Here is a 24,888-nt window from a genome sequence, read left to right as displayed (position 1 = left end):
TTGAAGGCGACAACACTATTGCTTTGGTATTACGAGGACTATCTCGAGGGATAAATTCCTTAATTAAGGATCCTACTGGTCGAAGTGGTGTGTTTAACAACATATCACTGTTTTCAGTTGGAACTAGTATTTTAAAAGAGGCGATCGCCCTAGATTGAGAAGGAGCCATTTTGAAGATGCTAACACGCTTTAAGATGACTGATGGGATTTTCGCCGCCAGATAACTTTTTATGTTATCCACCGATGTTTCAGGTGCCAGTCTTGCATACAGTAAGATCTTGACACAAATATTGCTTTTCTGGGAGAGGAGGAACTGCCATCAAGCAAATGTCATTACTTATAACAGGAGGGGAGTTCACGGTGGGAGAGTTTAGAATTGGGGAGAATATAGATGGGTCTATCGCCCTTGTACCGGCAGCTTTTGAGACTTGCCCAGTCTGAGGACCAGCGTTCACATGCGAACAGCCAGGAGGAGAGGATGATTTATTTTTCTCTTCATTATTTTTAGGCAATGGCGCTTGATTAGAGTGAGTGACGGCTCTGGGCGGAGATACCCTTGCCACTTCAGCGTAGCTTAAAACAGACGGAGTTGCCGGCTTGTTTGTAACTGTTTTGTTACCAACCGACTCAGCAATATCGGAAACATTACTGTTCATTTTAGAGTTAGAGGAAGCGGTAACTTGTACCAACAAATCCGATTTGGAGAAGCCCAGAAGTGACGTCCCACACACTACACCACGAGTAGAAGATGAGTGCCCAATAAAACTACACTCATCAAACCTAGACTTAATTAGCTCAAACTCTTTCCGCAAGGTGCCGAGATATCTACTCAATTCCGAGAAACCATTTAGGGTCTTCGTGAAAAGTTTATAAAAATCAATGTCCCGCTGCCTACAGTCAGGACATGACCATCTTAAGCCTTTAGACGGGTCAGCGATTGCGTCAGCAGCACGGCCGAGAATACCGGCACACTTTGCATGACCAAAGCGCTCGTAGAGCCAACAAGAAACACTCCATGTCCAGTCAACAAGACAGTTGTGGATTATGAAGAACAAACAGACAAATTGCAAAAAAATCCTCAACATAACAATTTATCAACCAATTTGTGCAAAACTTCTCTGTTACGTTGACACTGTAACAGGAGATAAAAAGCAAAACAATCTACTAACACTGAAAAAATAAACAGAGAAAAAGAAAGAAAACAAAAAAAAAAAGAGAGATTTATATCAGAGCACAAAATTTTTGTTTGCAAAAAAGCAATGAATCAAAGCGTAAAGAAAAAATACTTCTTTTACTTTGAATTCAATCACTTTCTTCTCAAATTATATTATAAATTCACACACTATAAGGCAAAATAGCTACGAACTCAACCAAAAATTAATTATTAATTGCCGAAAACAAAATATAGACGACTACACCGAGCGACAGAGTTGCCAAACTGACAAAAAAACGTAATAAAATTAAAAGGTAAATAATATTTTTTTGAGATTTATATGATAATCAAAGAAGCGAGTCGTCGGACCGACGACCATCATTGTATCCCCCCAAAGAAAAAAAATTAAAAATTCCGACTTTCCGGTGTTGCCAACCAGTAACATCGTTCCTATCGACAAAAAATATGTTGTGATTTCTCCAACTGATCCGTCCATAACAATTTCGCAAATCAGCCCTTTCGCTATTAAAAAAGCACTAGATTGCATTACAACGCATATAGACTCTATATCGATTTTACGCGATGGAAATTTACTTGTACTGGCTGGGAAACCGACCGCAACCGAAGACCTCATAAAGTCTAAATCATTAGCCAATTTGTGCGCTATATCCGCTAAACTGCATGACAAACTGAGCTCGGTTAAAGGCGTAGTTTATGCCCCATGCTTAAAGCATGTGCCGGAAGATGAAATTGTCCGAGAAATGGGCAGTCAAGGAGTGACCGAAGTCTACAAATTCACCAAATTAAATGACGATGGAAAAACCCGCTCTCCTACATGAAGGATTATTTTAACTTTTGATCGCTATCGACCGCGAACACTTAATGTGGCGTGTTATAAATGTAAAGTAGAACTATACATCCCAAATCCTATGAGGTGTAAAAATTGCCAACGCCTGGGTCATACGGCAAAAAGATGCACTAATGCTGCATCTTGTGCTAACTGTAGTCATCCTCCACATACTGAAAGCTGTACCCGTAGTTTCTGCATAAATTGCAATGATCAACACTCAGCGTTAGACAAACAATGCCCACGTTTTGAACAGATGCGTGAAATATTAAAAATCAAAACAGAAAATTACTGTAGCATGGGCGAAGCGCGACGCACATATCGGGAAAGAAATCCTTCTGTAGCCCATGGAATTGGCAAAAGTAATACCTACGCTGCTGTTGCCTCGCAAATCGAGCCTAGTAAGACTTTAACTGCAACTGCTTCCAATGAAAAACCTGTTCCACCATTAACCAAAAATTATATTGCGAAACCAGTTACATCACCCGCCAAAGATAATATTGAAAAAACCAAAGCAACACCAAATATTGAAAAACTTAAAACAACAACATATATGCTAAAATTTAATATTCAAAATTCTCTAGAATCTCCAGCTCTCAGCTGTATTCAAAAAATTACAAGGGGTAATGAATCCATTCTTTCATCCATTAATCAACCTTCAACTTCAAATTGTTCACGTGCGCCCACTCGTTGTGCTTCAGATGTACCAAACCACCTAAATACAGATTATTCTGCTGGTAAGAACAAATTATTCACGCAAAACTCCTATAGCGACCTTTTCGACGGAGACGCTGACATGTCAACTTAACCTTAATTCCCCTCTGCTTCCATGTCATTACAATTAAATAAAGTTTTTAAAATTCTACAGTGGAACATTAAGGGACTTATTAATAATTTTGATGAACTCCTTACACTCATAAGTGATTTTAACCAATATTTTTATCGCTTCAAGAAACTCGTAGAAGCTCTTTTAATCCTATTCCACCCAAATCATATATTACATACTTCACGAATGCTGATCAAAATTCATATTCCAAACAAGGAGTTGGTGTTTTTATAAAATCAAATATACCTCACAAACGCACAAATTTTAGCTCAAAATACAAGCCGTAGCGACACAAATAATGTTAAACATAAAATTTACAGTGCTTTCGCTCTATATCCCACCTGTGCAATCGTTTTCTCAGCAAGAACTCTACATCTCATACAAAATGATCAGCGCTCTGTCTAATTCAAGTAGAAAGAAATTACTGGACCTATATAATACGGTATTTTTGACTGGCCATATACTCTACGTGTGGAGAAGGGCCGCAGTTGTTCCAATTCCAAAGTCAAAAAATGTCTCCATCGCATCGGATGATCGCCCAATCTCTCTTTTATCTTGCCTCTTAAAAGTATTAGAAAGGGTTATGGCGTCTAGATTACCTTGGTTTCTTGATTCCCAGAACCTGATTACAAAGTAACAAGTTGGTTTAAAAAGGGGTAGGGGGTGCATCGACGCTCTTTTCCATATTCATTATTTCACGAGCAAAGCAATTTCCGAAAGAAATCACGTAACAATTCTCACAATTGATTTCGAAAAAGTGTTTGACAGAGTTGGTCTTCATGTTATTTTAAGGCTCTTGAAATCATGAAATGTTGGACCCAAATTTTTCAACTACATCAAATCATTCATGTCGCATCGGCCGTTTAAAGTTAGAATTAACAATCATCTTTCTGATTCCTTTCCTCTAAAGAATGGCATTCCGCAAGGATCTCCTCTCTCTGTCACGCTTTTCCAGATCGCTTTCAACGAAATTAGCGAAATTCTTTGCCGTGTACCAAGAGTGGAACATTGTCTCTACGCAGACGATGTATACATTTTAACAAAAGAAAAAGATAACAGGAAGGCAATCAACATCCTCGAATCTATTGAACAAGAGATCTGCAAATGGGCAAACTCGTCAGGGACTAAAATTTCCATACAAAAATCTAAAAAAATGCACATTTGTCGAAAGCAGGTTTGCGATGCAGGAAATCTACTGATGCTCATTAATGACATACCAGTACTAAACGTGGAGACGCTCCATGTTCTCGGGCTCACGTTTTCCAACAAATATCGTTGGAAAGCACCCTGTCTTCGGTTAAAAACTTCTATTTTAACAAGGGTGAATTTCATACAGTACATTGCTTGGAGAAGCCATGCGCATATTAACACTATTGCTTATCTTGCCAAAATGCTTGTGTTAAGCAAGATTGACTACTTTGATAATATATGGCAATAGCTGCAAATCTAATATCAACTTCCTTAAACCTGTCTATCACTAAGCCGTCAGAGCAAGTTGTTATGCTTTTCGGACCACGCCTATATATAATATTATAATTGAAACTGGTCTCCCACCTTTAGAAAGTAGACTTTATGAGTTAAAAGCCAAAATAGTTCCCAAGCTTCTTAATTCAAACAAGTCTGTTCTCGGTGATGACGTGAGAGAGATTATTATTGCGAAGAAAAATGCAAAGTCACCATCTGCAATTGACCATTGTTTGTACGTCGCAAAGGAATTGAACATTCCCTTAAATATTTTTCGCTCTTTTGGTGTTAAACCTCCCTGGATTTTGAAAGACTGCTCTTTTGACATCTCACTGTCTATGCACAAGAAAGAAGATACTCCAAATTACGTCTTCACGAATCTAATAGCTGAAAAAACCCAAGTATTGGACAATACTGGTTGGAATCTTTTGTACACAGACGGCTCAAAATCTCCTGGTCTGCCTCCTGCTTGTGCGGTGGTAGATGCTACAGGACGGGTTCTTCTCAACCACATATTTCACAAAAGTACTTCAACTTTCACAACGGAAGCCAGAGCTATCCTTCACGCTGCCAAACTTGCCCATAAAAACAAACTCAAAACCGTTATTGTTACCGACAGTTTGTCTGTATTACAAGCTGTTCGGAATCCTTCGACTTCGAGATGGAGCACCATCAACAAATTAAGGAATATAATTACTACACCCGACGGAAAAATTAAAATGTTATGGGTACCAAGTCACATCGGTTTACTGGGAAATGAGCAGGCGGATTTAGCGGCAAAGTATGCTGCTTCTGCTCCTCTAATTATGGATGATGTCATGGAAAAGTTGGATCTTCAAAGATACATTGGAAGAAAAGTTAAAGAGAAAATTACAGAAGGAAATTTACAATACCATCATCAACACTACTCTTGCATTAACCCTCAATTAACTCCACCTCTATATCCAACAAATGTTGAGAAAACCAAGATCCAAACATTTTCGTGAATTCGCCTTGGTCATACAATTGCAACACACCAATGGATCCTGAAGAAGTCTTCTCCCCCAATCTGCTGTTGTGTGCTTACTATAAAGCACATTCTCTGTGATTGCCTCAACTTTTCCTTGGTTAGAAGTATTGCATTTGGAACGATTAACCCTTTGAACATTCTACAATCAGCTTCAGAACAGAATATCAATTCAATATATTACTTTTTTAATACTACTAAGTTCACTATCTAATATCCATTTATTTAAATTAGAGCCGATAGCCTGTGTTGCTAGTGCTCAATGTCTTTTTTTTAGTCTAAGAATTCATTTCATTAGTCTAAAATTAAAATAATAATAATAATAATAATAAATGAGCGAGTCTGAAATCCACTTGTTACAATGTTTTTGCTTTAAAGATTCCACCTCAGTGGTCAATTTAATGTTACGCAGTGGGTAGTCGCATATAGCAATTTAGCTTTTGGGTTTGCATTCAGTTGTTTGGCAAAGACTCTTAAGCAATATTGGTGGTTACGGAAACGTTATAATAAACTCTTCAGCGAAATTTGCAATAAAGATGAAATTTTTGTACGTTCAACCGACGTGGATCGCACTCTAATGAGCTTCTTATGTAATCTAGCCGGTCTCTATCAGCCGGAGGCGAGCGATGTTTGGAATCCTAATGCAAATTGGCAACCAATACCAGTGCATACGATGCCTGAGTAAATGGATTTAGTAAATTTGTGGCTACAATTCTTAGACGACCAACAACCTTATCATTTCATAGGTTTTAGCAGGTAAAACTGCATGTCCCGCTTATGACCACGCTTTGTCAAATTTAAGGAACTCTGATTTATTTCAAAAACTTAATACTAGATTTGGTTATCTGTTTAATTACTTATCGAAGTATACCGGCCGTTCAATGAACTCCTTGGAAGATCTACAACGCTTTAAAAATATACTTTATATTAAAGGACTTTATAATAAAACCTTACCTGAGTGGACTAAAAAAGTTTATCGGAGACCGGCTTTGCAGTTTTTATCAGATTCTACGTTCACTATTGGCACCTATAACCTGGCGCAGCTTAAAACTGGACCCTTAATTAAAGAGGTACTACAGAGATTCACAGACTAAGTAAAGGGCAAATTAGATCCCGATAGGAAAATCTGGATGTACACTGCTCATGATACTACAATAACTAATGTTTTGAACACGTTAAAATTATTCAGCGTAAGTTGGGATGACGACTTTTGAATCCTATGTTATGATCTGTTACCGTCGACGTGGTTACAAAAACTATGTCTTATTCGCCGGTGGCTAAAATAAATATTTCGTTGTATCTATAACCAAACTCATTTAAAATAAAAATCACTGTATGAATATATCAAAGAATTAACAGGAAATATTCAAAAATATGCGAAAATCGAACACCAGGTCTCTAAAAATTTACTAAAACTAGTCAGGATGCGTTCAAGGGGAGATAAATGAGTTTCTATGTTATTATTATTGTTAGTTTTTTCCATATTAGAGTTGTTACATTTATTTTAATACTTGTCTTCTTACTTCATATTTCATATGATATTTCACATTCGTGTTATTTTCCTCTTTTCAAATAACATGATAAGACAGCTAAGCACGGCATTGCATGTGCTTATTAGTTTCGACCTGAAGAGCGAAAGACTTTATTGGGTTGTACCCATAATAAACTTTCATTGTTGTCATTGGCTGCGAGCTTATCATATTCGTTGAATGTTTACAAATATGATGTCTTGGTAACACTGTTGACGGCTTTGCTAAGCAGAGAAATATTTATAAAAATATTGTGGCAATGGAAGGTGCAAGAAGTTTCTATTATTAAAAAAAGAAAAAGGGAGCATTCCACACTGTAAATTGGCTCTAATGAAATTAATCAGTTATCTTTGCTTATTTATATATACATTTTTTTTGGTATATAAATGGTAAACGGACCAGACTTGTAAATGAAAGTCCCTTATGTCCAGTTATGAGTTTTCACGATGCCCAAACAAAAGTATACCAGTTGATTGAAAGTGACTAAACGATGAAGCAGAGATGGTTATCTCTTAGGATGGGACACAATTCCAAAGATGATGATGAAATGATGATTATCTTCCTCGAGTGGATGTTGTACAAGTTGGAATAGTCAAAATATTAATGTTCTTTCTACAGTTTCGACCAGAAGATTGATCTCAAGCTATGGCTGTAGAGAACTGGTAGATTTATAAAGTTATAAAAACTGTTAAAAATATGATTAGACCGGACAAGAGTTAGTATATAACTATGATACTTGAAAAGAGAAGTCTGTAGATTTAACGAAGGCACCTAGCTGTTTAATATGTATATTGCGAGCACGAAGAATTTTCATACAGACTGTTATAAATAGTAAAAATTCCAAAAGAAAATATAGTGTTATCGAGTGCACTGTAATTAAAAATAAAATGGTGAACTGACTCTTTTCTGTGACACACATCACCAGGTGATGTAAGGTTGCATATGGACCTATTGAGGACCTTAATCTACCATGTGGTAAAGTTGTCATCAGAGAAAAGTTTAAAGCTCATGCAAAGATGAATTTTATCTTTTCATTATATTTTGCTAAATTCCTATACTTGTGTTTCCAGTCTGGCATTACATAATTAAGAACAAGGCGAAAGACGCCTTTTTGAGGATATTTGATAGAGAAAGTTTCTCCATTTAGTCGAGCCTCAGGAGCGTAAAGGCCAGCATTTTCATTTCAATGAAAACCAAAATGACCTGTAATCCAGATTAGATTATATGCCTTAATAATAATATAGTTAACTTTTTGTGAATTTTATTATTATTATTATTATTATTGTTATAATTATTATAAATTTAGCCAGAGAATAAATTCTAAAACTAAAGTCTTAAAGCACTAGCATCTAAGGCTTTCGGCTTTATTAAAAACTCTACTGCACTTGAGATTTGAAACCACGACCATTGGGTTTCTAGTCGAGACTCTTGCCTACTCGGCCGTTCAGGCAGATTTTATGGATTTTAAATACATACAAATTGTGCGGATTTTTTTTTTTTTTTTTGATTTGGGTCAAGGCCTATCTACTGTCAGAAAAACACGCAAATTTCTTGATACCACTTATGGCAAGATGAACAGCCTGTCTGATGAGCAGAAGTTCAATGAAAGTTGATGAAGGCTCTTCCAGAATTTGAAATTTCCAAATGTTTCCAATGGCTACTTAAGCACCGCGAAACCTGCTCTTTCTAAATCAATTGATTCAAATTAAGAAATCATTATTTTGTAAAAAACGAGAAAAAAAACTATTTTTTGTGCTGATTACAGCCGCAATAGAATTAGGATCTATTGTACATATGTTTTGTACAGAGCTGCAGGCTGAGATGCTGTTGACTTCATTAATAATACGATGAAACTTTAATTAACAACTTGAGTAGCGGCTGGAAGCTTCGTCAGTTTGGTGACAATCAGCAGAAAGAAAGACGGCCTAATGATTCTAACTTCTAGAAACCTTTTGGCTGTGACAGGCAAGGCATTTTCAGTGTCAGGCTGTACACTTTTGGGAACATAGTTAGAAAATTTACAAGTGGTCGAGAATGAAAATTCCATTTTTGAGCGAATAAAGGATTTGTAAATCGTGAGTGTTTTTCTTCAGAAAAACACCGACCGAAGTCACGTCATCATATTGACTGTGTTAGTCCGAGCCTGACTGCCGTTGAGTTTCGGAGAAGTGTTTTTGGACTACTAGACTTAATGATTCTACTGAGAAACTACTCTGAGGGAAGTTTTTTGGCTGACAGGTATATCTTTGATCAAAATGTGAATCAACTTCCAGGAACAATTAGCAAAATACAGTGCCTTTGTTTTACTTAGGTTAAAGCTGCTTTTTAGATCATTACATGCATCAAAAAAGAGATTACCCTTAGTGGCATGATTTTCACCTGCTTCATTGAAAGATTTGTCAGCTGAAATCCGTAGTAAATCATTGGCATGTTGGAAGATGTATATGTCGCCATCCTGAAGTTAAGTGAACAGAACGTGATTAAGACAGCTGCCTTGCGGAAGCCGCCCAATAAATAGGCGAAAGTTAATTTTCAGTTAACTACAGCAGCAGAACGAAAAAAAAGAAAGTATTCTTATATCTTTTAATATCACTATAGGTATGTTTATTTCATAAGAAAGAATTATATTTATTTGTAGTGAGTTAGGTATACTGAAGATAATAAAAATATAGCATAGGCCGCGAAACGATAATGGCAATTTTGACCCACATCATCCACACTTAGCTGATATGCAAATTTCTCATATTAGCAGAACCGAATACAAATTTCTTACACTAACAAAATCGAATACAAAATTCTTCCACTTTAACTACTATGGGGAATTAAAAAAAAAAAAACATATTCGCTAGTCACAACAGTTGAAAGTAGAAATGTCACCTGTAGTATTTTTCTATTCTTAAATCAAACGTAGATCACATTTCAAAAGTCGCTAAGAAGCCTACTCCATCTGTTTCAAAAATTATCTTGACTCCTCTTAGTGTCGTCTCTCTTAAAGCAGTAATAAAGATTATTTGCCGTCAATTACAAAGAGAAAAGCGAAAAACAACAAAACATTGTTATTGCATGGAAAGATAGCGCTTTCTATCGGTGTGTTTGCTTTCTTACCCACAAAATATAATATTGATATAAGATTAAATAAAAAAAAAATTTTAAGGAATAGAGAATACAAAACATCGAAGCCATTGTGTGAAACTATTTTGATACGAACCGATGCAAAACAGTGCATTAGTACAGTACATACAGTATAGTACAGTACATTAAGTTTAAAAAGCTTAACGTCTGTAAGTGGTGTTAATCTGTGTTTTGGCGGCGGAAATATGATTATATGTAAAATGAGTATCAGTATCAGTGAGTGATCAGCTTTGTTTGTCGCGCAGAAGAAAATACAATCTCTAAAATACAATTTTTAAAAATGTTTAAATTATTAACTACCTTATAAGGAACCTTAAATTTTGTTGATTTATTATGTAAAGGATTAACTTGTTATATAGTGGGACTTTTCCTTGCGGCTCTAACGCTTGTAAGTTTATTTCTAATAATCTATCTACTATAATCTCAGTTGCCGGCTTCGGTTGCGGAGACGTCGGCGGTGTGCTCACTTTTATTATTATCATATTTATCATATTTATCATTTATCATATTTATCCGTCCCTTTTTTTTTTTTTTATTTTAGGATCCTTTATCTTTTATCCGAAATCTTAACAAGATAAAGTCTTTAAAATTAATACGTAGTCTAAGTTGAAGTGAATCTAAATTACCGCGGAATTATGTATATGCAATAAATAAATGAATATGAAATAAATATCCCCTAGGAATCGAGCACATTTTCCGCGCGTTTGAGTTATTCAGCATATATGTTCAGAATCGTGTGTAATATTATATTACACTATGAACTAACCCAACAGAAATGTTTATGACGTATTCAAAGTTCAGTTCCTCAGTTTCTTTCCCTACTTTTTATTGGGATAAGGGTGGTGAGCTTAAAGAAGTCGTTTATAGCGAAATATAAATTTTTTACTTGTAATAACCTACGTACGTAGGTCCCTTTAGAACACATTATTTTGAAAATTGCAATTTTCAAAGGATTTCGAGCAAACTCGCTCTGTTTCATCTTTCTAAATTGATATGAAAAAATTGGTTCGGCTGCGACAATTATTTTTGAACTCTTTCTCATATAACCATTCTTACAAAAACTGAAATTGATAAGATAACAAGGTACAATTTTTAACAGTTCATGGTGAATCTTGGTCCATAATAGCAAAGTAACAGAGAAATTTTTTGAATACCATCGCTTATAAGAATTCTCAGGATATGTAGGCTCTTATATGGGTAAAGGGTCCAATTATTAATATTTTATAAGAATAAATTTATTCACGATAATTTGACATAAAAATTAAATGGGCGACATGGGTCTATAAACGAAGCTATATAGGGTGTCTTATTGTCGGCCTTGTCCTGTTTTTTATAAAGCATAGATTTTTTTCTTGCAAAATAGAGGACGTGCACATTGTTAAATTGATCAATTCAAGTGATGCGATAAAAAGTTAATAACATTTTTCAAAATTTCACTTTAAATGCTTTTTTTGGAAAAAAACAAAATTGTTTGAGCATATTATTTAATGAAACTCAACCCTAGTATTTCTCTCATATCACTTCGTTCATCTCTTCTTTACAGGAAAGATTTATTCAAGTTTTACATTTTTTTGATTTAACTCTAACTCTAACGATTTTTTTTTCGAATTCGTAAGACAACTTTAATTAGCATTAAAAGTTTTGCTGCCACATTTTCAGTTTATTTAAAGTTTTGGTTACATAACAGAATAATGATACCGAGAATTATGAATTTTAAATAATATTTTAGCTTACAACTGCGAAAAAATCGTTGAATAATCTACGAATAGCAAGAGTCAGCTTAGACGAGTTGTTAATTAAGATGTTGGTTTGCTGTTGCTTTTGTATATAAATTACCGAAAATTAATTTTACCAACTTTTGCGTATGGTTACTATAAATACATAGGGCAGAAATAATTCAAAATTATATTATTTTAGCTTACAGTAAAGCTAATTACGTCTATTGTATTGGATTTTGAGCATTGTGCTAATGCCACTGTGGTAAGAATATTGTTCTTTTAGACCATTTAAACTGATTGAAGGGAAGCCGTTAATTTATACCACAAATTTTTACTACATGGAGTTTCTTTTACTTTATGCGGTTTCTATTAAGGACTCATTGTTAATACTTGGGTATGTTTGTATTAATGTGCAGTAGAAGGAGAAAATCTTTTTTCTCCTTTTTGCAGTTAATTGCTTTGTTTTACCTTTTGTATTTCAAGGTAATTTAGGTTATGCTTGTTCATTTATTTTGACATTTAACCGCAATATCGAACAAATCTACTTGAAGGTTGTCTGTTCTTGTTTCCTTTTGGTGTAGGTTGCTTGTTCTTCTTCTTTTTTGGTGTAGGTTGCTTGTTCTTGAAGTTATATCAACGTGTATTTAAATATTGTTTAAAACTTATATCATAACGAAACATGCATTACAATGCATCGTACATCGAGTGGAGCTTTGCTGTCTTGCAATTGTATGCCGTAAGTCCAACGTAATGCAACACGCCAAATAAAACATTTCCAGCGATATTAAACAAGCATTATAACGATCGATGAAGGTTACTGGAATGTTAACAATAAATCGAGTTAACAGTTCGTACAATGCAACAAAAGTGTAGTTTGCCAATGTCTAGATTTATAGCGGTGCGGTCAGATGAAACGAACTTTCTCTACAAAATAAATGTATTCCTAATGAAGCTTGCGTCTTCACACATGTCTCAATTCTCTTATTAAGTTAAAATCAGATTTGAGTGTAAAACTTCTTCGTTAGATTTGAACAATAATGTTCCGCTTCTTAGTACATTTACAATAGAAAACGAAAAGTGGAACTACTTGACTTTGACTCTATTTAAATAATTTGCGAAAATTCCGCCAACTGCGCTAATTTATAAATTGATAAACCGATAGACGTCAAAATTCTGCCAGTCATTAACCTGAAGCCCGCGTAGTTAATTTATAAATAATATAAATTACCCATTCATTTATTGAAACGATAAGTATAGGTCAAGCGAAATCAACTCTGAATGTTAAGTTGGTCAAGAATTTTCGTACACTTTATTAGTGCTCCGATCCGAAAGCACAAATCTTATCGTAGTCGTATGGCCACTTTCCAATTGTCATCACGATAATTCAATTGAGTCTGTACGAACACAATTACCACTATTTGCGCTACTGCTTATATCGTTGCCTTTACTTAAGAAACGTAGATTTTGTCTTAGGCAATGAGTACTGACATATTTAATATTTTAGTTTTTTATATTCTTACTTAGTTGCTGCTGTTTTTTGCTGCTGCAAAGTTAAATAGGACACTGAATGCGTTTATTGCTCTTGCCGTATTTGAACCAGCTGTGCAGTGCGTGCGAATTTGAACGTTTTTTTTCTATGCGATTACGTCGGCAAAGAAAATCACACTAATGAAAAAAGATCAACAATAGTAATAACAGTTAGTATACAATTTGTGTGAGTATGGTGTGTTTGATTTTTCTGATTTGTTTATCTGCCGCCAAGAAGCATGTTATTGTAAACACAATTGTTTTACTCTCAGTTGAAGTCAGCGTAGTTGCGGTGGAGATGAGTATCGCAACTCTAAGCGTCATAGTTCGTATATAAGCATTTTGCTACTCACGTCCAGAAGGGGAATGCCTTTTTTATTACTTTACGTCGTGTCAGACCAGCTTAAATTTGAGGCATTTGAATATAAATGGTACGTTCAATGAAATTCATGTAATTTAAAATCTCCACCCTAAGAGGCTACAATCTTAGGTTTTTTCCCATTTAACATCTTCGTTGATAAGAGACGTTGTTTTCTGTTTCAGCCCGACTATTAATTGCAATAACAGTTTTGATTTTGGTTTGATGAACAAAGTTCATAGTTTGAAGAATAATCCTGGCTGCAGTTGTGAGAGTATGTGACAAGGTAGAACTTCTCCTGAATAATCCACCAAAACACAGGCAGGTGGCAGACCGCCGGATTAGGAAGCGTCCGTATATAGGAGATGCCAACCGTCACTTTCTTTTATTCAGGGTTTTCTTCGATTAGAGTCTTGAAGACGTAACTTGCAATATCCCTCCTTTTCGTAAGTAAAGTAAAGAAACTATAAATAAATAACATATGCTAGTATTATTGTAGTTTAAATTTATATGAAACAGCAAATTGTAACAAAGAGAGTCCCGCTTGGAATTATTCGGTATCGCAATTTTATATGAAAAAGTAAACTAAAAATTAACTTTGATCCATGCAGCATTCTCAAATATATGCATTTTTTGACATATTTGTCCGTTCGTTTAAACATTTGCGATTCAAATTCTCGAAATCATAAAATATGCCAAGACAACTAGTCCAGATTCTGAGTTTGCTCAGTCCTTTTTCGTCCTTCGCCTCTCCTTGTGTCTTCTTCGTCCGTTAAAATTCTGAAAGTAATCAAATGTGCTCTTCTATCATGTTCGCAAATCGTGATGAGCCAGCCCGTAAGGGTACTAAGCTTTCAAAAATATTTAAATTCAAAAATATTGCACTCAACACCTTTTAATTGAGCACCAGTGAAATGGATTTTAATGTTCAGCAAGTATTTTAATCAAAATAAAATAATTATTTGTTTCAATATATTATCAGATACCTGACACATCTACTTGCCCAAGGTAATCCGATATCCAATATTTGAGCCAAGGTACTCCTTGTTGTTTATTGAATCGAAATTAAATGTTTTTATTTTTAAATATTGTAAAAAAATACTCGCGCATGTTCAATGAAATTATCATCATGTCATATATATAGTTAGGAGGCAAAAAAACAAAGTGAATAAATTATACAGGTGTTTACAAGTGTTTCTCCTTTCAAACTGAACTACCACGTTTTATTTCATTATACAAGTGTCTCTCCTTTCAAACTAAACTACCACGCTTTATTTTTATACATTATACAAGTGTTTATCTCTTTCACTTGATTTTCTCCTTTCGAACTGAACTGAGTTGCTAGTCGAGACAGACGCGGTCCTAGGACCGCTAGAAACTCCAATAAACCATTCAAAAATGGCCATTTTCACATTTTTCCTAGAATGTGAGCAAGATTTAAGAAATGTTTATTGTATACAAAATGTTTTCTCCATTTTAAAAAATAAAACAATTAAAAAAAAAGAAGAGGAAGGGAAAAAGAATAGAAGAAGGATGGGGAAAAGGAGAAAGACGAAGAGGGGAGGGAAAGAGGAAAGGATCACGGGAGGGTAGGGAGAATATGGGGAGAGGGAACCTAAAATTGATTGTAAGCTGTAGAAGCGAGCAAGCTCAGACCACTCTAAGGCGACCCCTTCGACTTACGCCACAAGACAGCGAAAAGATAATCTTGATCTTATGGTAAAAATGTATTTTTTCTTCTAAAAACGTTATAATATAGAACATGTATAAAGAACAGACATAAAATTGCCATACAGAATTTTTGAGAATCAACACCAACACGATCAGAAAATTTCTTGCCTTTTCTGTAAATATTTAACACTAAACGTACTGACATTTCATCCTACCATGAGCGGTCAAATGACCGCTTCAAAAAAACGTATGTATCTTAGCGAAGTAGTTAGTAAACAACATATTTTTCTGATGCTATAATAAAAACTCGTTCCCCGCTTTTCGATGTATGTATATTTTACGAAAAGTCAATAAGCTACATGATGATACAATAACGTTGAATGCGAGAAATTTTAAACAAAATTTTAAAAACGGTTATTTAACCGCGCATGGTACGTTTAGTGTTTAGTTGTGCTTGCGGCCGGGATTCATGCATACATGTGTATAAAATAGTTTGCATTGTCGGGGATAATTATGGTCTGAGATATTTTTAGTCGGGGATATTTTTCATGGTGGAGGATTTGCATTTATTGAAAGCAAGTCGGTGATTTCTGTGTTCTCCATTCTCCATTCCATTCTCAACAAAGGAGAATTCTTATTAAGAAACGATATAAACGGAAAAACCAGATGAAGTACACAAAGAAGTTGTAAGAAGCGAGTAATTGCGAAAAAAATTTTAAAAAGAGGAAAAAAAAAGGTTAAAAATTTTAAAAAGAAATTTGTTAAACATTTACATAAAGGTGAAATAAGAATGATCCCAAAAAATTTTAAAATAATAAATTTTCTTTTAAATAATTCTAACAAACTTATAAAATTATATATATTGACGGTAAGTGCATTTATTTCCCTTATTTAAAATATATCTCATGTATTGAGAATAATTTCGTAATTAAAAAATAAAAGAAGAAAAGATTCATCGGGAACAGATATTGATTGTACGTGCCAAGATATTTTGAAGAAAAAACTTTGAATACGATTTTTAAAATATGAAATAAAACATGAAATATCCAATGAATAATTTTGTTGCTAACGAATCACAGGATTAAAAAAAGTCTCTTTTTTTTTTTTTTTTTTTTGTTTAGAGATGGATTGGACCAGTTAAGTTAATGTTAGATCCATAATCCAGAAACGAAGTTGAGAGCGATTGATGAAAAAATCCAAGCATAGGTAGACTGATGTGGCAGAGTGTGCGCAATGAGAGGCTCTGTTCCGCTGTCAATCCATAAATCACCGTACTTGGTACTGTACTGTCAAGATCCGGCTAATAATGCCGATAAAAGAAAAAGTGTAGGCGATTCGTGATTGTAATAGAAATTATAAATGCCAAATTAGAACGAAAAATCAGCTGATTTGATAAAGGCAGTCAGTTGCTTCAAATGCCTAAAGTTACCAGCATGAAAAATTTCATATGAATTGTTATACAGGCTAAATATACTGAAAGCTTGTCTAAGGATGTCAAACCTCCTGCACTCAAAAATAAGGTGCTCGGCAGACTCAGTGATATTGCAATCCTCACAGATGTCAGAGGAGGAGACTTTGATCATTTTAAAATAGACCTTGTCGTAGGTGTGATTACTCATAAGACGGTGAAGAACTTTAAATTCCCATGTCGTGAATTTTCCTTTAGGTAGAAGCGTGGGTGCAAAAAAGGGTAAATTTTGTAGAACAGCCGGTCACTTTTTTCTCTAGCTAAAACATGATACTCATCTTTCCATTCTTTTATGATGAGTTTTTTGACTAGCAGAAAAGCTTCGCTGGGGGGGTAGTTTATGGACAAAACTGTACCATCGAACCTAGCTTGACGAGCATGGAAGTCAGCTTTTTCATTGATACTAAAACCGCAGTGACCTGGGATCCAGATGATGTGGCCTTTTTCAATACTTGGGTCTTTTAAAAGGTTATAGATTTCGAAGACATACTTATTGAATGGGTCTTTGTTCTTGATTAAAATTAGAGCAGATTTGCTGTCAGAGAAAACTACAAATTTTTTCAGCTTAATTTCAGATGCATGGATGATTGCTTGTCTGATGGCCAGAAGTTCAATGAAAGTGGATGATAGTTCTTGTAGAACTTTGAATTTTCCTATAGGTAAGTTTGGGTATTCAATAATTGAAAAACTAGAGATGTCCGAATTGATAGATCCATCCGTTGCGTATATTTTGAAGTTATTTTCGACGAAGTGGTTAAGTTTTTGCAGACAAGCGATTCGAAGACAAGACCCTGATCGATTTTTTTTTGAGTTGGTGATTGAATTAAGTAAGTTTAATTCAACTACGCATTTATCATGAATAATATTATTCCAGGAGGATATTGAGTTAACTTTATTGAAGATGTTACTGAATTTTTTGAAGCAGTTAGAGTAACTACTGATGACATGATTGTGTCTGGAAGCGACCTCGTCAAAGAAGGCAGCTTAGAAGATTTTTACCTTGAGAAGTTCTTTTGCAGTTACAAGATAAATTCTCTTAGCAACGGGGAGTTCATAAGAGATGGAACGTAAAATTGATGTTAGTGTTGAGGGGGACAAACCGGTACAACGTCTTAGGATTGAGTTTTGAAAGGTTTGTACTTTTTTTAATGTATACGCAGGAGCGTTACACGATGTAGAGTAGGGATATTCAATTTTGGATCTAACAATAGATTTGTAAACGTTTAATGCTTTCCTAGGTGGAAGTCCGGTGTGAATGTTGGTCAGAAGTTTGATGACATTTGAGCCTGTGTTGCAATTTTCGAGGCTATCCTTGTAATGCTCATGCGTGGCTAAACTTGAGTTGATTATTCTGCCCAAAAATTTAAAAGAGGAAGACGGACTGATTTTTATACCATTGATTGTAATGTAAAAAATTTTTTTGGGACCCTCAGCAAAGCGAATGACTTTTGATTTTTCCGGGTTGAAAGTTAGATTTAAGTCTGCACAAAGTTTGTGAAAAAGATTGGCTTTAGTGTCGAGGTTACGGACTGCTTCCATTAATGATTTTCCAGCAGAGATGATGAGGAAATCGTCAGCATATTGAAATAAATGGGTAGAATTGTCCTGTAGTTGATGTAAACCGGCTGTGTATAAATTGAAGAGAACTGGGCTGAGACAGCTACCTTGAGGTAAGCCTCCACAAACTTCGACTGTATGTGAATCTAATACGAGAGTTCTCGAGGAAAGAAAGTTGAGAACCCAATGCCTACTTTGTGTCGGGATTTTAAAATCAGATAGAATTTGGTCCAGTTTCGCTAAGTTTACACAGTCGTAAGCTTTATTTATGTCTAAGCAAAGCATGACTACCTGGTTTCCATTTGCTTTTTCATTTGCAATTGTGAAAAGGACTTCATTAAGGCACATACCGGTGGAGATATTTTTTTGATAAGCAAAGGACCTTGACGGGAGAAGGTGTGAGTGATTCACGAAATTTGTTAGTCTTTCTTTAATCATTTGGTTGGTAATTTTTAGAAGAACAGGCAAGAGGGATATGGGTCTGAAGTTAGTGAATATTTCAAGATCTTTTCCGGGTTTAGGAATGGGCACTGTTTTAATTGTACGCCAAACAGTGGGAAACGAGTTGGTCATCCTTCGCTCATTTATAGCAGATAGCAGGGTTAGAAAGCTTGGCATGGGAAGGACCTTTATCATTTCATATTTGATTCCGTCATAGCCTGCTGCTGTGGACTTCTTTTTCAACTTAAGGACGTGCATGAGTTCATCAAGGGAGAATGGAGAGATGTTTTCCATCCGAGAGTTAAGTAAGGAGGTTTGGAGACCACATGTCGAGGGAACTTCAGCTTTCAGCCATTCAACGTAGGATTTGTTGTTGAGATCATCCCAAATGGGGTGTTTGTATTTCTTTTTTGTGGTGCGATGACCATTTAAAAATATCCAGAATGGCTTGGTATTGCTCTTTGAGCATAGCTCTTCGATAACGAGGGCTCGGTGGCATCTTTTGGCTTTTCTAATCGATTTCTTCCATTCTTTTTGTGATAACTTGAAATCTTCAAAATTAGAAATATTGGGGTATTTGGAAAATTTTTGTTTAGCAGCCTGTAATCTACGGAATTGTGAAGTGAGTAGCTCGTTCCACCAAGGTTTTGGTGAGTAGGAATTCGAGATTTGGATGTCGGATTTGGCGTTAATTATTTCTTGTTGAAATGAGCACTGGATAGACTCGACCTGTGGCTCAAGACATACGTGAATAAGATTATTTAGGAGTTTTTTCCTCGAGATAAAGTCATTTATCTTGTACGAGGTAATAGAGGTGGCATTAAAGAGAATAAGAAGGTGGTGGCTGTTTCCCAGGAAAATTTCTTTTTTAACCTCCCGTTTGAATATGAGATGGGTTGCGTTAGTGAAAGTAAGATCCAACACGCTACCACAATTGTTGGTCGTAGAGTGAAAATAGGTTGGTGAATTATCATTCAGACAATAGAAGTTACTAGTTTTAATGATTTCTTGCAAGGCTTTGCCTTTATTGTTTGACACGGAGTCACCAAAGCAAGGGTGTCTTGCATTGAAATCTCCTGCAATTATGACATTGTGGAAACTATTGAGCATATCACAGAGACGATTAAAGTCATCCCGGAAAGATTGAATGGGGATGTTGGGCTTGAAATAGCAAGGAGCAATGACGATATTAGGTTTTAGACAAGAGGTTTTGATAATGACAATGTCAGCAGTCGATTTAAATGGGATTTGTTTGAAGGATATGCCTTTTCTGGCAAGGATGGCAACACCTCCATAGCCGTCACTCCTACATTTATAAGCGGAGTTGTAATTTGAGATTTTGAGATCGGAAATTTTTTCATCGGACAGAAAGATTTCACTCAAGATGTCAGTTCGGTTGGAATTTATGAAAAAATCAAGAGAATGGGCATTACGCCTGAAGCTTTGTATGTTATACTGTAGGAAGGACGTCATGAGAAATGTTAGAACATGATAGGGCCGACCCAGATGTACCTTGTTTTAAAAGATCAAATTTTGATTTAAGAGAACTTATTTCTGTTTGGATGGTTTTAAGCATATCTTCTTGAGAAGAGATGGAGAGAATCCTGAAAATCTTTTCCAGAATTATCTCCATATCAGTGGATTTATGGTAATTGATGAAAGTATGCTTTTCAGGAGGTGGGGTAGGTTTTTTTGGCTCCTGCGACTTGTTACTGTAAGTCGAGGGCGTCTTGAGAGACATTCTACGCAAGGACTTGGGAATACTTGTTTTATTTTTTAAAACTGCATTGAAGTTTTTGTTAATTAAAATATTATTTGTATCAATAGTAGGGTCTCTGATATTGTTAGGAGCATTGCTGTCCTTCATTGCTGGGAAGTTTACGTCATAGTTTTCAAGTAAATTGTATGGGTTGTTAGAGAATTTCTCTTTTTTTTCTCTCTAAAAGATAAGTTCTGGATGGTTAAAATTTTTTTTAAATTTTCCTCTTTTTTTCTTTTTGGACACTCTCGAAATGTTACGTTGTGGTCCAGAGACCCGCAACCTAGACATTTGATTGAGAGGCATGAGTCCGTACGACAGGCCGGTGACTTGCCACAGTTCAGGCATCTGCTTTCCTTACTTTTGCAGAATTTGGCGATGTGACCAAATCGGCCGCAATTATAGCAGAGCCTGACGGAAGGAATGAAGTAGTCAACTGGAATATTGCAATATTTGAATTTTATACTCTTGGGAATTAGTTTGCCCTTGAAACCAATCTTTAGGCTGTTTGTTGGGATGAACATTTCTCTGTCTGCAGGGTCTCTTCTGAGGATTCTTGTAACAGAAATGATTTCAATATCAGAGGTAGCTGAGTTGAGGAAGTCCTCTTCCTTAATTGAAGGTGGAATGTTTTTTACGATCCCAAATTTTTCTGTGAAAATTCTAGGGATGTAGGCCTTGCAAGACTTTGGACCAAAATCATTGTTTATTATAAAGTTGTTGGCATCAACCGCAGTGGCAAAACCAAGTTTGGCTTTGCCATTGCTGATGGTTTTGATATTAATCAAACCATCCAATTTGAGATCTTTGATGTGTTCGAAAAAAAATAAATCTGAGTTAAGGCGAAAAGGTTTCTCTAGGTAATTGTTACATACTTCAATGAACACGTAGCACTCACCGATCGTGTCATCACTATAACGATTTGGACTAGTTGGGTCAGAGTTCTTTCCTTTTAAGGGACTACGATTATTGTTACTGTTCACAGAGCTGTCTTTATTGGGAGGCTTATTCTTAGAGGGAGCGATCGGGGACTTTAAGGAGGTGGTATTGACATCCTCAGTCAAGTCTTTTACGGATGAATTATTCTTATCAGAGATGATCTTTTTGAGACCTTCGTTCTGGTTTGTGTTTTTTCTTTTAAATGTACCCTTGCTATGCGTGATTCGAACAAAATTTTCGAAATCATCATCGTTTGATAACATGCTTGAGAGCCTCACCCCCTTGAGGGGCGGGCGACTTTTAGGTTTCATGCTAGATTAAAGGCAAGAGAAAAGGATCAACTGACTTACCGAGAAAAGAAGGGATATGGAAATCAGCCGTTTTTGGTGGAACCGACAGAGACAGAGAAGAACAAAGCCTTGTAAGTTAAAGCAGTATTAAGAATTTGACAGAAATCGCCGCTACTTGATGTCCAATGTACAGGTGAGTTGACGAAGTGAGTCTTGTCAGGATGAGGTTGAAGACAGCAGGTGGTGCTGCGCAATCTGCGGAGATGCACAAGGACGTCGAAGCCTTTGTTGATTTTGTTTAAATGCCGCAACTTCACTATATGTATTTTCACTACTTCAAGAGTTTTCAGAAACAAAAGTTTGTGAAAGAAAAAAGAGAATTTTTTCTTTTTTGGTGAAAAAAAAATTTATTTTTCAAGAATTTTCTGCAAGAAAGCGTCTTGTTTCATGCAGAGCTGCCGAGCCAATGTAAAAAAAAAAAAGTCTCTCACTGCCTTCCACCTTTTTAACGTTACACTGACTGTTCCCGTGTTGAAAGATACTTTTGTATAAAATGCATCTAATTTCAAATTAATGTGATATTCCACACGAATTAGTCAACAAAGTCTTTTGTTTCCTTAAGTGAACTTAATTTTAGTATGATCTCTCCATGTTAATCCGTTCTCAATATATAAGCCCAGATATTTTAGGCAGTAGACGGTATTGCGACACACAAAAAAATGTCATCGCAAGAACTGTTATCTACCGTGAGCGTAATACGTGAAAATTTGTTTCCATTTATTTTAACATTCCGTTTATTCACGCAAAGCAACACTTTTTTGAGAAACATTTATTTGATCCAAATTCTATTACTACAATTTTTGAATTTTTGATTAATTTTGCGCAATTAAGTAATTAAACTTAATTAGACTTAATGTCAATGGAAACCAGCTGATAATGCAAATGCTCTAACTGAATAATCGTCAAATTCTCATTTAACAACAATACTGCGAAAATTCCTCTTTAACAGATTTGCTGCGAAAATTTCTACCATTTTTTATATAACAATAACATCTAACGGCTTTTAGCGAATTTTGTGTAGTATTAATTAAATTGTTGCAGAAAAAGAGGTATTTAGACGTGAGTATATTCAAAGGGATCATATGTTATATATCAATATTAGATGCAAAAAAATATATTAAGATGTATTTCAAAATTTATTCATTTATTTTTATTCTATTTTAGTTTACAAAAAGAAGGACATTGACCACCATATCAACATTGTTTATTAAACGCAGTACAAGTTTGTTTCCACGCCTTCGCGCCTCCTCACAATGAATGAATATTCGCTATATACTGAAGGTAAGTTTGCTTTTATCTTTATGTAGATACGTGCTGTACGATAAAAATAATATAAACATTTATAGGGGCTGATTTTAGTTTTTCGTGGCGATTGCATTAGCATTTATCTGAAGTTCTTCTGGGTCTTACACATACTTTAGCATAAACTTATTACATACTGTGCTACCTATTGTGTCAGACTCTTTAACTATAACTTTATTTATTATTTTATTGTTGATTTATCCTAAGTTATGCTGTCTAACCCTTAAACTTTACGCGGTGAGCGAAAATATGCAAGTAGCAACACTGTACGCTAAAAGTTGAAACAGAGATGTTAAAGTATGCAATGTAATCCAATAAAAACGACGCTTGATTTCTATAAAAATATGTAGAAAGAACCATAAATATTATATAGTAGAAAATGCTTTTCAACTCTTCAAAATTCACACAAATATAAATAAATTTAAAAAAAAAAATTATAATTGGCTCATCACAGACGTAACTGCACAATGCAAATACCCGACAATGAAAAATTTCCCTATGCTCACTCTATAAACATGTGTGAAAATCTATGTAAGCAAAACAAATCCCTGTAGGTTTTGATAAAACTTGTTGTGTAACCGTACATTACGTATGTATATGTTGGTAAACATATGTGAAACACAGATTTCATGACATGTGTTTTCGAAGTAATTAAAATAAAATCGATTAAGTGGATCGGCTTGATTATTTATTATATTTCATTTCCTCTTAAGCTAAGAAAAAGTTTCGTGAATGAATAATTGCAAATTTTTAAAGTTCCAAAGTAAATCCTCTAATCTTATTTACTTTTGTTTAGTTTATTTCACACGCAAAAATACGCTACACAATATCATTACGTATATCCAAGGGCTGATCACATAGAATCCCAGTATCTTTGTCTACCATATATATTTCATTGAGGATCAGGATTATGTGGGCCTAACGTAGACACTAAAACTAAAGTACCTTCAGCCAGTTCGGTTAGAATTTTTTGTATATTCTGTTCATTAGCCGGTTTCTGTATTTGATAGCTTAGCAAAAGTCTCTCATCACCATCGTTTGTTGAATCCACTACACAAGTAATTTGGCCGTCATCCATATTAGTTCCGTTAACTCATGGTAGTTATTAACACTTGTTGGATCCGTTGTTTGAAAATCTTCAACGGAACTTATAAGGGTAGCTTTTACTGGTGGCGCAGATTCAAGGGGGCTAACCTGTTGCGTTTGTTAATTGGTACGATTCAGTTTGTAAAAATATTTAATTCCGTTTCCTACTGTTTTATGTCTTCATCTTGGGCACTGAAACTTAAATTTCAAGACTCCTGCTTGCCTTCATATTTTGACTATTAATGATTTTAATAATTTTTTGTGTGCTTGTATTATCTTGTTTTTTACCACTCTCTTCAATAACTTCATCTAACTTTATGTTTATCTTCATCGATAAGCTTGATTTTACGATTTTTTGTCCGTTTGATATTTTAATTTTCATAAACATCGAATTCGCTTAGTAAACGATTGGCAGCGCTTTGTTGGACGCATTTTTTCTAAAGATAAAACAAGAATAAATATATATACTCATTAACTTATTAGCAAATAAATAAAATATGTAAGTAAATAAGATCCGCCTGAGTAGCGATGGACAAGTGTTGCGTGCTGATGCAGAATTGAAACAAAAAATTACGGAAAATGCCCGAAATTAAATAAGTATTAGAGTGAAATTGTTTATGAATAAAAATTTAATTCGGATTTAACTAAACTGGATTATGACCACAAGTTAACGAATACAAATCAAAAAGCTCTCTATTAATTCTCTGTTCGTACAACGAATTCTCTGGTCGTACAACAAACTTTTCTGGTCGTAC

General features: G+C 35.1%; 1 protein-coding gene and 1 pseudogene across 3 annotated transcripts in view; both read left to right on the top strand.

Annotated features, from left to right (window-relative positions):
• Positions 1-5,628: 5,628 nt before the first annotated feature.
• Positions 5,629-6,510, top strand: LOC119642437 (annotated as a pseudogene).
• Positions 6,511-10,130: 3,620 nt separating this feature from the next.
• Positions 10,131-24,888, top strand: part of LOC119642369 — a 31,288-nt gene continuing 16,530 nt past the window's right edge. The window contains exons 1-5 of one of the 3 annotated variants that reach the window (XM_038041507.1): positions 10,131-10,345; positions 13,200-13,372; positions 13,475-13,633; positions 13,746-14,006; positions 22,910-23,026. In XM_038041507.1, coding sequence (XP_037897435.1) covers positions 22,999-23,026 — 28 coding nt within the window. In that variant the 5' untranslated portion in view covers positions 10,131-10,345; positions 13,200-13,372; positions 13,475-13,633; positions 13,746-14,006; positions 22,910-22,998. Of the gene's footprint in view, positions 10,346-13,199; positions 13,390-13,474; positions 13,634-13,745; positions 14,007-22,909; positions 23,027-24,888 lie in introns of all 3 variants that reach the window. The other 2 variants (XM_038041506.1, XM_038041508.1) reach the window with 2 other exon arrangements.

Source organism: Glossina fuscipes, unplaced genomic scaffold (genome assembly GCF_014805625.2).
Source record: "Glossina fuscipes isolate IAEA_lab_2018 unplaced genomic scaffold, Yale_Gfus_2 222, whole genome shotgun sequence".
Taxonomy (NCBI): domain Eukaryota; kingdom Metazoa; phylum Arthropoda; class Insecta; order Diptera; family Glossinidae; genus Glossina; species Glossina fuscipes.
Note: the sequence above shows the minus strand (reverse complement) of the source record. Positions and strands in the feature narration are given on the sequence as shown.